The following is a 12,666-nucleotide window of genomic DNA, read 5'->3' on the forward strand; positions in this document are numbered from 1 at the left end:
TAGGGGGCTTCTTACACTAGCAATAGAATGGAATAAACTACCAGAATAAATTGGTATTTGGTAATGGACACAAGAACAAAACAGTACTATGCAGTGCCCCGTGTTCTACACAGTAAGCTCTGGAGTGTCACTGCCTTCTGGATGATCTAAAAGAGAGGCAGGAAGGAAACTTTACAAAGAAATTATTTGCAGAAGATGCTTTTATATACATAACCACTTTTCCAATCCTGAAAGACCATGAAAAAGGCAACTGGACCAGAGAGAATTCAGAAAGCTGTGTTCAGTGGGATGGGCTAAAGACTGATGTTGGGTGTGGTAAAATATCATTAAAATTTCATTACTAATTTAGAAATGAAGTGTTTTAATGAAATCTACATGTTTATCCAAGAAGATTATAATAATGGTGAAATAAAGAAGGTACTCGAGCAACTAGAAATATGAGTACTCATCAACATGTAATTCCTTCTGCAAATAACAAAAGGAAACACCCCTCCCTCCCAGAAATAATAGACCAGATGAAAATCAGAGGGAACACAACATCGGGGCAGTGACCCTTGCCAGGTGACACAGAATATAGGATCTTTCTGGCTAGAACGTAACTGAGACGCAAGGGAACTGCCCGGTGTGTGGACACTGGCGCCAGGCCTGGCTGCAGAGCCGCCCTCGCGCCTCGCGGCCTGGGCCGCGGCCTCTTCAGCGAGGCCCCTGTGCCTGGGCAGACATCCTAAAACAAGCCCTGGAAAACAACTCCTGCCTCCGTCATTTTAACAGGTTATTAACTTGAAAACCCCGTGGCTTGGCACAGACCCAACAGAGTCTTCCACAGAGGGCTGTGAGAGCAGCTGCCGGTGGTGACCTGAGGTGCGGCCACCGCGGCTCTTTAGGACAGCTGCACCCTCAGCCCTCAACAAACCGGCACGGGGGGAGGTGTAGCAGCCCCTTACCTTGCCACGGCTCGCTCAGCCCCCGGGAGGCCGCGGGGCCGGGACCCGAACCCCGCTCCCGCCGCCGAGGCGCAAGGAGCCGCTCGGGCCGGGGGGGCCGTTGGGCGCGAGCTGCCCGAGCCTTCCCGCCCTCCTGCTGCGCAGGCGCGGGGCGGGTGGGGCGGGTGGCGCGCGCGCGCGCCCGCGGCCCCGGCCTTTCCCCGGCGCCAGCGGGAGGGGGCGGGCGCGGGGATTGGCCCGGCCCCCTTCTAAGGCGAGCGCTCCTCCCCGCCCCGCCCCCTCTCCCTCCCTCTTCCCGGCGCCGGGATCGCTAGGGAAGATCCGGGCCGCTCCCCGTCCTGCCCCCGCTTCCCGGCCGTCCCGTGGCGCAGGCGCGCTGAGCGGGCGGGCGGGGAGAGAGAGAGGGAAGGGGGAGCGCGCGCGCGCGCCCGCCCGCCAGACCCGCCCCCGCCGCCCGACCTGGCCTGTCCGGCGCGTGCCCGCGCTCGCGCCGCCCCCGGAGCGGGACTCGGGGAGAGAGAGAAGCGGGGGGAGGCGAGAAAGTTGCTGCGAGGGGCGGGAACGCGCCCGGGAGCCGCCGCCGGGAGGGGGCGGGAGCGGAGCTGCCTGCGGGAGCCGGCGGGGACGGGAGGTGAGTCCCGGGGGGCCGGGCAGGGTCGTGTCCTCGGCGGGACGGGAGGTGAGGGCGAGGCGGCCGTCGCCCTGAGCTGGGGGCAGGGGCAGCGGGGTCCGCCTTCCCTCCCCCGGCGGGACGGGTGAGGTGTTGCCGGGCGGCAGCGGCGGGGGGGCCGGGATCCGCCGCGGGCCGCTCACCTGCGGCTGGGGATGGGGGTCCGGTCCGGTCCAGCCCGGCCCGGCGAGGGGCGGCCGGGCGGGGCACTGTCGTCTCCTCACGGCCCCGCGCCGTGCCGGGGTAAATTCCCCCGCCAGGGCGGCGTGGGTGCGGGTCAGGCAGCGCGGGGCTGTGTCCCTGCGGGGCGTGCGGGGCTGTGTCCCTGCGGGGCGTGCGCTGCCTGCCGAGCGGGCACGGGCTTCGTGGCGAGGCGCTGCGGGTGTCGGGCTCCCGGAGAGCCGGCGTCTAAGTTAATGTTTAACGCCGCAGTCACAGACCCACCGGCGAGTTTTTCTGGAGCGTTTTCTTCAAAGGCTGTTCGGAGCAGGAAATGCCAGTACAGGTAGTATGGAGCTGTCTGAAATTTCAATCAGTGTGCAGTGTTTGAAGGCAGTGTTATTTGCTGTATTCGTATGGGTAGAGTTCCTGAGGCGCGTGGTAGATGCATGCAAATTGTTTGCTTAGCATCTGGCTTAAGTTTATCCCTTACTTTGATTTTCAATGCAAATATTTTAAAATTAGCTTTTCAGAGGAAACGTCTGTTGTTCTCTCGATATGTATTTTTCCCTGCCTAGAATAACTGTGTATTTCACGTATCTCTATTTAATGCTTTATTTTGGTCAGGCAAAAAAAAAAAAAAAGAAAAAAATCCTCTTGCTTAACTTTGAAGATACTAGGATTATTTTAAGAGCAAAAACTTAGTCATGTGAGTAGTATTGTTGCCTGATTGATGATGCAGTATCCCCTTTCCCCTCAAGACAATAGAAATTGCCTTGACTGACTTCATTATTAACACTCCTGTTCCTGTAGAATGAAAGGGTAATTTTAGGTATCAAAACAGTGAGAGCTCATGTTATAATCAGAATATAAACAAGCCTTATCAAATGATAGGTCATCCTTTCTTCCCCTAACTAATTGTTGCAAAGTAAGATGTATTTACAGGTTGTGTTTTTAGAATATCAAGTTACTGTCGTGGGATGTTGGGTGTTAACAAAAAAACCCACCTAAAATATGCACTTGACTTTCATATCAAAGCTTGATACTGCAGAATCTCTTTCAGTCATACAGTGTGCATGATATACTACTGACAGAATTGTTTGGGAATGAGACCCATAGGACTTCAGGGACAGCATATAGTGCTATCATGGGTTTCAGTTATGTTGCTTTCCAAGATCTTGGTAGCAACACATCATTTTTCCTTGCTTAATGCCTCTTGATAGAGTTCAGTCACTTGCGGGACATAGGGATGGGAGTGAAACACATTCAAAGAGTTCTTCAAAACATCCTCGTGGTTTAAGCAGAAAAGGAGGAGTTTGTTGAGGCCAGGTTAAATATTTTGGTGGGTTGAGTCCGTAACAGCAAGATGGACTGGATCAGAAGTTTAGGTGTGTGGGCTGAGTGAAATGTTTCTAGATAGGTTTGCACGGATTTGTTCACAAAGAAATATAAGAAGTGTAAAGATTCAGAACATTGATTTTTTTTTTTTTAATTTTTACTTTGTTTTGTCAAGCTCTTAAAATACGGTTTGGCTTAAATATGTTGTTCTTATTACCATTCCTTTTAACTCAGTTATGTAGTTGTTCCTGCTGACTTAAGAAATCAGAAAGCTTTTGGGGAAGGTACAGAACTTGGTCTTTTGCACTTCTGCTAACAATCAAACATCTACACTGAAAACTGAAAGGTCACAGTTTGTACAGGCAGCTAATCTGGGATAAAAAGGCAAGTGTGAGAATTATTGTTGTAAGGATAACCTCCTATGTTTTTGAGGCTCAAGAAAGAGGACATAGTAATCTTTGAACAAAGTATTTCATAAAGGAGTAGGAAGATGGAGAAACAAAAATGTTTTTCTCTGTAGTTTCAGTGTGATGATTCACTGTAAATGCTGGCCCATGTCATGGGCTGGGAATTTGTGTTCTTTAAGGTCTTTACTCAGACTTCCCATTGCAGCTATTTCTAAAGTTAGTTTCTAGTTGTAACAGCCCAGAGATGCAGAGCTGTGAACCTGTTGTTTTGGTTTTGATGCAAACAGGGAAGTTTTGATTGGAAGAGCTTAAAGAAAAAAATTTAATACTTATATAAAAGCCATTTGGGGTAACATCTACGGTTCTGCTTCTCCCATCTTGGAAGGATACTGAGAAGTATGACGTGCAGGAGCGGTGGTTTGGCATATGAGGGACAGCTAATTGGGTAAGGGCTGGAGAAGAGACAATAGAGGTCTTTAAAATAGAAAAAGACTGGGGTTTAAATCTTCAGAAATTGGTTGGAAGAATTTCTAGAAGTGATAACTATGAAACATCGTTTTTGTCTCTTAAGGACTTTTTGAGTCAGTGACTGAAGGCAGAAAGGATGTGTCAGACCAATACCATTGGCTGGTATACTTGCAAATGTCTCATGAAATCAAGGCTTATGGTCACTGCTGGAAATAGGATTTATTTTTTTTTTTTGGTCTTAAAATGTTTTGGAAAAAAATCATTGCAACCTTCAATATTGTTGCAGTGAAAAGCAGATTTTTGTTCAGTTGACAAAAATGGCAATTTCAAATGACAAGCTTTTGAGCTGTGAAAAACACTCAAATTCTTGCAGTTGCAAGTTGTTGAATTTTTTATGGCTTTTTATACCGTTGAGGAGAAAGTAACCACAGTCCTAATAATATTGGCTTACTGCAGAAAACTCTAGTGGTTTGCCATCATAGGTTTATTCTCTTGCAATACTTTTAATCACTCTTGCTTCCAAATTTTTGTTGTCTTATATGTAAATTCCTAAGTTATAACATACATCAGTTTAGAAATCAATTTACTTGAGTTGTCAGATCATTGGGTGGGTTGCCAGCATCAGCACAGAGGTGTGAACTGCCAACTGAAGCAAAAAGCTGTGTTGCTTCAAAGTAACCTTAGCATTGGGCATGAGAAACGCTTGCCATTAGTCATTTATGCAGCCGACAGAGTAGTTGCAAAATGAAGCTGAGAGGATGTAAATAATGATTCTTCAGCCAAATTTCAAAGACACTCACAGTCAACAACTTTTGAACCCATTGGCACATTTCCACCTAATTTGATGGAAGGGATAGAAGTCTTAAAGATGATTACATATTTACAAAGTGCATGAAAACAGGCAGCTGGCTGGAAGAGAGAGACCTTTTAAGATGATGTAACCAGCAGAGTTGGCATATGCTCCAACTAAGGAGAAAACTGTGCAAGAACTCAGCTGTAAGACATAAAGCTATCAGGAGCCAGGCACTGGTAGTTCCAGTATTCACAGAACTAACTGTTTATCTCACCAGTTTTATCTCAATAGATATCAAAAGAGGCCTAAACCCAAATGTGCTTGTAGAAAATGATTTGTTCAGTAACTGCACTGATTTCTAAGCCAATTTAGTCACATTACTTCTTAAATTAAAAAGGCTGTGCCAGCTGCAGTTACTTCGGTGCTAGGGTATACCTACAAAACAGGAGATAACATGGTTTTGCTGATTAGTCTGTTTGTTGTTCTGGAAGCTATAAAGGCACGTGCCAGGAATGTGTGTCCTGAAAGGCTGCACAACTAAGGTAGCCAGGTGTTTGTTGAGATGATGGATGACTGAAGAATAGTGACTGAAATTAGGCAAGATAGAAGAACTTAGGTTGATATATTTTGGGTTGAGGGTTCATAGCCCTTGTTGAGTTGAGTGTCTTTGGTTGAGAACAGTAATCCAAAATGGATTCCTTTAGTCTGAAGGGCAAGAATATTTCTTTAACTCTCGGCTGCTAAAAATCTTAGGTAGCATGTCAATAAAACTATGTGAAATAATTGTTTGCTGGACAGCTGCACCTGTTGAAGACTCTGTATGGTTTAATGACTTATGATCTATTCTCAGTTAATCACACCTTTGTCAAGCCAAGAATTCATGAAGAACTGGTAAACCCCACTGGCTCATAAATGCTGCAGTGCTCTTAGCAACACTGGCTTACCACAGACATGTAAGAACAGTCTTCAGTTCCTAATTACAGTCCTACAGAGTTCTGAATTTAGGTTAAGGGAGTCAGTGGTCTGAGTCCCAGTCATATGAAAGCTTAAACGTTATGGGAGGTGGAAGGAACCAAGTTTGATCAGCAGCATCACTTCTCTGGTTTATGGAACACCTCTACAATGAGGTGAGGCTTGTCAGCAGTGGAATAATATTCTTTGGTGATGTTCCAAATCCAGGAAAGTTTGCTGTGACTAAAGACCATACATCCATGCCAGCATCTTCCACAATAACTTTCTTTGATCTTGAATTATTTATTTTTTTCTAAAACAAAACCAAACTTTGAGACATTTCTACAATGTAAATTTCAAAACAAGATTCTGCTATGAACTTTCCCCTTAGGGAGAGCCTGTGATAACAAATGGATAACAGAAGATAATCCCATTGATTATGGCACCATTGGAAGTGTCATCTCCAGAGCTTCTCTTACTAGTGAGTAAGAATCTGTGCACCCTAGTATTAGATACAGAGTAATAGTGGAGAAAGAAAGGGTAGTGGAGCCTTCCTACTTCAGGCTAGTCTCTGTTGGCCAGACAACTGTATGTTGAGATAGGATTATTTCACAACTACTGTCTGTTCCTTGTGTTGACTGTGACTGGTTCTGGGAAGAAAGAGTTGGAGAAAAATCAAGGGAATAGAGTGCATGATCAGTGCCAAAGTTCTAGTTGAATAGTAGAGGTACAGAGAGATCTTTTAAATGGAGTACCATTCTGATATACCCTTCTTGTTTTTTAAATACTTGACATGTGCTTGAATAGCTGTTGGTGGGTATGTTTAGTTTGATAGAAGCAGCTTAAAGAATGTATTTACAGAAGAAGTCATTTGAAAAGGTTGCATGAAAATAATTACCAAGTAGTCACATCTGATCCTTCTAATATTGTATGTACATTTTCAGGAAAAGGTTCACTAATATCTTAGGTAGTTAATAGAGGTCATATGAATATAATATCACAATTCTTTGCAAATTAACATCTGGCCCACATATGAAGTGAAAACTACTATGAATGTATTAGCAGTTTATTATAAGTTTGAGCGCACTTACCTGGTCTGATGGTTGAAATTTGTTGTAGTGACAACTTTGCAGATGTGAAACTAAACAGTAAGCATCTTAATGTAATGTGAGAGTAACACAGAACTAATCCAGAATTAAATTATTGCAGAGAATCATAACTTTCCTGAAACCCAGCCCAACAACTAAATGCTTAGTGTATGGGATGTTTGTTCTAGGCCATCTCTGAAATGTCTGACAAAATTACTTTCTAGTTCATAGTGAATGAATCCTCTTTTGCCTTAAATTGTTCTGGAAGAACTACTTTCCAAAAACTATGTGTGTATTTCTTATCAGTTAAAATAAAGACTAGGTAAATTCAGAGGTTCTTCCTCCACATATCCATGCATAATATGTCATTCAGAAACATGGGGAGATTATGCTTGAAAGTATAAGTAAGAAACATAAAAGTTAGTGGAATCTCTTCTGCCCTTGTGACTTAATATAACTAAGTCCCAAGGCTGAAAATGAGAACTACTGAGCTAAAAAATTTATATAAGTTTTATAATTTTTGTCTGTTGGTTGTAGGGGTCAGTTTCACAGATGTTTGTAGTACCTGTCTCTCTTTTGCATTTAAAGAAAAAAGAGAACACTAACATTTCCCAAATTTAACATGACTTGGATCAATCATTACCCTTTTCTACAGATGAGAAAATAACTTATGAAGCAAAGATTAAACTTTTTTTGGCTGGAAATGAATTCTGCCATTATTGTCTGTCCTTGGATTTCTTACATAACAAACTGTAGCCCAGCCTTGCAGTGGAATATGTAAGATCTGTTTCCAAATTATTCTACCTTATTTTCCATCTGTTTCCTTTCCTTATTTTGGCTGCTATATGCTAAGCAATCTTTACATTGAAATGCAGACAGCAGGAGACAGGCTAGCTGAAACACCACTGTTGGTGAGGTACCACTGTATGAACAGTTTTGGAGATGAGGTGTAGTGTGTTTAGTAGGGAATTTATTTTTCATTGGGAGACCCTGATAGCAAGCCTGATGTTTTTGGGTCAAAACTGTATTGAGGCTTTTGCTCCTGTCTACTCAAAGGTAGGAACACAAGGAGTGACAACTCAAACTTGCATTGAAATGCAAACACTCTACTCCTTTATGGCTATCCCAGGCCATCTCTGCTGTTCCCAGACTGGTCTCTTTCCTGTCTTTTCCCTCCAGTGTACCCAATGTGATATTGTTAATATAAAAAATTGTTCATCTTCATTTTTTTCTCCTGGGACGGCAGCAGGAGGGTGAAGAAAACCATACATAATTCTCCATATGGGAAATATATATAAAGTGGAGCTAAGAACTCCATATCAGTGGGAAAATGCTTGCTCAAGAAGCTTCTCTGGTATGTCAAGGAGCAAGCTCTTTTTATGACAGAAATGTGTAAGGTCAGTTTTTCGGAATGAATATAGAAATATTAAATCAGAATTTACTAATAAGCATTGATGGTTGAAAGAGTTGAACATCAGATTCTTCTGGATTTTTGACATTTATTTTTAAATTATAATGTTTTTAGGAATTAGAAGTTATGGTTCCCTGTGATAGCAGAAGACTTTGAGCCAAATGATGCTTCGTATTACTAAGCACTCTTGATGTATGATACTGGCTTCTTGAATATACATGTGCATGTGTGCATATATATGTATCTGCTTATATACAGCTATACACCTTAGATTTTTTCCTATGGTCCTCTTTATTCATCTTTACTGTAGCAAATAATTATTTTCTATTTATGTACTGTACTGAAACTTTGTAATTAGAACAGTTGTTAAAAAGATTTTCCCCTTAATTGCTCTGTATGAATCATGTTATCACTTCTGCATATCTGACTTCAGAGAATCTTTAATCTTTTTCTATTATAATCTTTGTTTTACTCTTACCTTCACCTCTGTCCCTGCTTTTTTGGAGTTTGATCTTTTGTAGAAGAATATCTGTTACGTTGTGGAGCCCTTTGACTAGCATGTGAGAGGAAAAAAAAATGAAGTTGATACTCCCTTTAATTAATTTAAGTTTAAATGAAGTATTTCACTGAAATGCATTTCCAGTTGCTTGCTACATCTTTTTTATTCTATTTCTGGGTTTATTGAAGTGAACATAAAGAGAACAGAATAATCACAATATCCTGTCAAGGTCAGTTTCCAGTTAGTTTCAGACTCCTTGCTCAGTGCTGTCACAAATCACACTTAGTATTTCCAGTATTATTAAATCAAATTACTTATGGGTGAGCTACAGTAGCATCAGTAAACAAACTCCATCTGATTATGCATGGGGCAAAAGGGACTTTTGGTTAGGTTCCAGCTATTGATTATTTTTATATATATATATACTACAAGCAAGTACCAATAGGAATAGTTTTAGGGGTACAAGACTTTCTGCAGGTATTTTTGAAAGTGACATGATTTGTTTCTGTGGTATCTCAGCTGTACAATATTTTAGAGCTGTAGAACTGTTTGATGTGAATGTGTTGCTGGAAGTTCTAAGCTGGGGAAAGTTACCTTCCCCAGGTACAAAATGTATTTTTATTTTAATGCTGCTCACCAATCTTGAAAGGCTTGTACAGTGGAAAAACTGTAGTGAGAAGCCTGCAAACTTTGTCGTATGCTGATATGTCTTTAGTATCTAATATGCTTGTAAAATCTAAAATTAATCTCTCAGTTGTAATGTGAGGCCCCAATTGCACCTTCTGTTGTTATATCTCTCCCAGATACGCAGCCTTAGTCACTTTGGTTTACTTAAGTTTGTTCTGTCCTGTGGTGTTACTTGAAATATTTATGTGCGTAATGTAGTAATGCCAAACCAATCAAATAATCCAGTGTTGTGAGATGATCACTGCATGGGCTTTACGTGTGCCTGTGGTGATGGTCTGGATGATGGGTCACTTAACCTTAGATATGTACCTTCAACAATGAGAGAAACAACTCTGATTGTTGGAATTAGTTGTTGGAGCACTTACCAGAATGTTCTTGCTCCGCTGTTAGCTGTGGTTTTCTGGATGCTTTAAGAATACAGCTAGGTAATGTGTTTATGTAGTGTTTGCTAAGTAATACAAAATTTTGAAAGCTGAGAGTCCATCTGTAACATCTTAGTAATCTTAAGGTGTAGAAATACATATCAGTTCATGTGATTTGCTGGGATATTGAAATCAAAGCCATCTTAGGCTTTCAAGTGCTAAATCAAAATATTTCTTGGTAATCTTTTTACTATACTTGGACGTTCAAAATTAGAATAACTCATGTAATGTCTTTTTATAAGCTATTGTGTATTGTTAGCAGGCCCTTTACAGTAATTTTATTGTGGTCTTTAGAGATACATAATAAGTTAGAAGGTAATTGATTATGACAGCTAAAATAACTTTTCTGCATTAAAAAACTTGTATGTGGCAATAGTTTCTCCTTCTCTTCCCTGGTTATTATATCTGCCTTTAGATTAAGAGATTGTTTTGGCCATGATCTTTTTTCTGATTTAGGTGGTCTCTAACATTTTGGAAACTTTTATTTTTATACTTTTTTTTTTCCTCTTTCAGGTTCACTGGAAAGAGAATGAAATAGACATGGAGTCTTCTAAACTGGAATATATTTTATGAATCACAGTTAAAAGTAAAAAGAAGATGGAACAAAATGAGAGAATAGGAGTATAATGCCTGTCAAGAACTTTCCCTTTTTGTGATATATATATATATATATATGTACAAAAAGCTGTGATATCATACAACTAATGGTTTATAGTAATATTTTATTTATATCCCTGAAAGGAGAAGTCAGTTACTGTGCAAGTTGCTTAATAAGAACTTTTATTCTAATAACTTTTTAACGTGTTTTAATCATAACTGGATGCTTCTTTTTTTTAAGTCTGAGAGTTAAAAACTTTGTATAGCTGTGTTTTAACTTTGAGACTGATCATTGTAGAATGCTGACAGCTGCTCATGGGGAATGGACTTAAACCCATGAATGGTTACCATTGCACAGAGTTGAATGGAATGCCATGACTTTAGAGCAATTCTCTTGGCACTTTCTTCTTTGCCTTGCACCCATCATATCCTTAAATATTTAAGCATAAGTACTGCGATTACAAAGTCTAAAAAATAATGGCATGGGTGAAATTCTTAAGAAAACCTGGGGGTAACCTTGGAAAAGTTTATCAGCCTGGAAGTATATTGTCCCTGGCCCCTACAAAAGGGTTATTAAACGAACCAGGACAAAACAGCTGCTTTCTGAATAGTGCTGTTCAGGTAAGAAAAACCTTCATTTCTTAAACAGTTTTGGTTTTGTAGCAGTTTAGATGGTCATAGTAGAGAAAGTGTTCTCTTGGCAATGCCTTTTTTACCATTTGTATTGCGGTATGTGTATTCTACAGAAAAATACAGCACATTTTTCAGTGTCATGAAATCCAGCTCTCATTTCAATTTCTTAATGATTCAAAGTGAGAAAGAATAGCATGTCTTTTTGGAATGGGCTTTCTTTAAATGGGGAAAAAAAAACAAAACAAAACAAAAAGAGAAAATGCAGTAATCATAGAAAAAAGACAACTGAGGAAGTAATTAAGTAATTTTATTTAACATTTCATTTTAAGGACTCAATTGAGAGTGTTAAGCATGTAATATTGCAAAAAATTACAGTATGTTCTTTTCTTTGCGTGCATTTGGAATATTGCAAAAACTTTCCTTTTATATTTGGAAACTTATGTCATAATTTTAAAACTTGCTGCTTGAGTTTTAAAACTAATATTTCTGTCAAACAGCAGTTTTATTACTTGGCAAAATTTACAAGACAATGTAGAGCAACCAGTACTACTACATGTATTGAATAGGATGCTATTTTTATTAAAATGCCATTTTCTCAGTATTATCATGAGTCTCTGGTACTGGGACATATCAGAAGATGCTCATGTAGTTGAAAGCTTTGATTCTAATATTAGGAGAGGTTTGTGGAGTTTGAGTAGGAGATGTACTTGATACCAAAGAAGTGTGACTTAAATTTCCTTTTTTTTTTTATGCATACGTATTACCAACCAGCTTCTTCCATATGTTTGCCTTCACACTGTTCTACCTTTTCATGAGCTGTAATTTAAAAAATGTTGGCTCTTCAGATCTTCAGATGGTTTAATAGTACAGTGACATCAGCATGATAAAAATTTGAGCTTTTACAAACCTACTTCCCATAGGCAATATGGGGATCTACTTAATTCAGTGACACAGCAGTGCTAGCCTTCCCCATTGTCTGCAAGTCAGAATGCCCGGAATAGTTTAGTTTCTAGTATTTTTAAATGTAGAAATTAACAACAAAAAATTTCTATGGCTGTGCAAATTAAAAGCAAAACAGTGTGTGTCTTGGTAATGCTTAGATTTTAGACCTGATAATTTTCAAATTGTACAGAATTATTTGCTGCAATGGCAGAGAGCTTAACAGATGCATAGACTTCCTAAGAAACTGTAGTCTTTAAAGTGATATTTGGTTTAAACATAGGAGATATTAGAGATACATCTATGTGGTGTGTATGGTATCTAAATGTGTTTAAAATTAAAATGTACAATAGGTTTAGTAGAATTAGTTTGCTGTTTTATATTCAGTGGGAACAGCATGACCTATATTCTCTTGCAGTTTTGCCGTTTTCCCTTAGGGTGCCCTAAAATTAAAGCCAATGTAATTTTTACGTATAGTTTCAGATAATCCTACTACTTCACAACTTACTGCTGTTTATCAGATGGTGGGTGATGATCAGTGACTGCCCTTTTAGAAAGAGGAATCTGTTCCTTTCTTTTATTTTAACCTCTGTTCAACCTTCAAAACTGAGATTCAGACAGATTTTCAAATGAATCCTAATTAATTTTAGCTTTTATATT

The 12,666-nt window shown here is 40.3% G+C and overlaps 1 protein-coding gene across 3 annotated transcripts in view; it reads left to right on the forward strand.

The window, feature by feature from the left end:
* The first annotated feature begins 1,520 nt into the window (after window positions 1–1,520).
* USP53 (ubiquitin specific peptidase 53) overlaps window positions 1,521–12,666 on the forward strand; it is a 37,521-nt gene continuing 26,375 nt past the window's right edge. The window contains exons 1-2 of one of the 3 annotated variants that reach the window (XM_051618483.1): window positions 1,521–1,575; window positions 10,351–11,055. In XM_051618483.1, the coding sequence (XP_051474443.1) occupies window positions 10,912–11,055 (144 nt within the window). In that variant the 5' untranslated portion in view covers window positions 1,521–1,575; window positions 10,351–10,911. Of the gene's footprint in view, window positions 1,576–1,606; window positions 1,624–2,045; window positions 2,120–10,350; window positions 11,056–12,666 lie in introns of those variants that run through there. The other 2 variants (XM_051618482.1, XM_051618484.1) reach the window with 2 other exon arrangements.

Source organism: Apus apus, chromosome 4 (genome assembly GCF_020740795.1).
Source record: "Apus apus isolate bApuApu2 chromosome 4, bApuApu2.pri.cur, whole genome shotgun sequence".
Classification (NCBI taxonomy): domain Eukaryota; kingdom Metazoa; phylum Chordata; class Aves; order Apodiformes; family Apodidae; genus Apus; species Apus apus.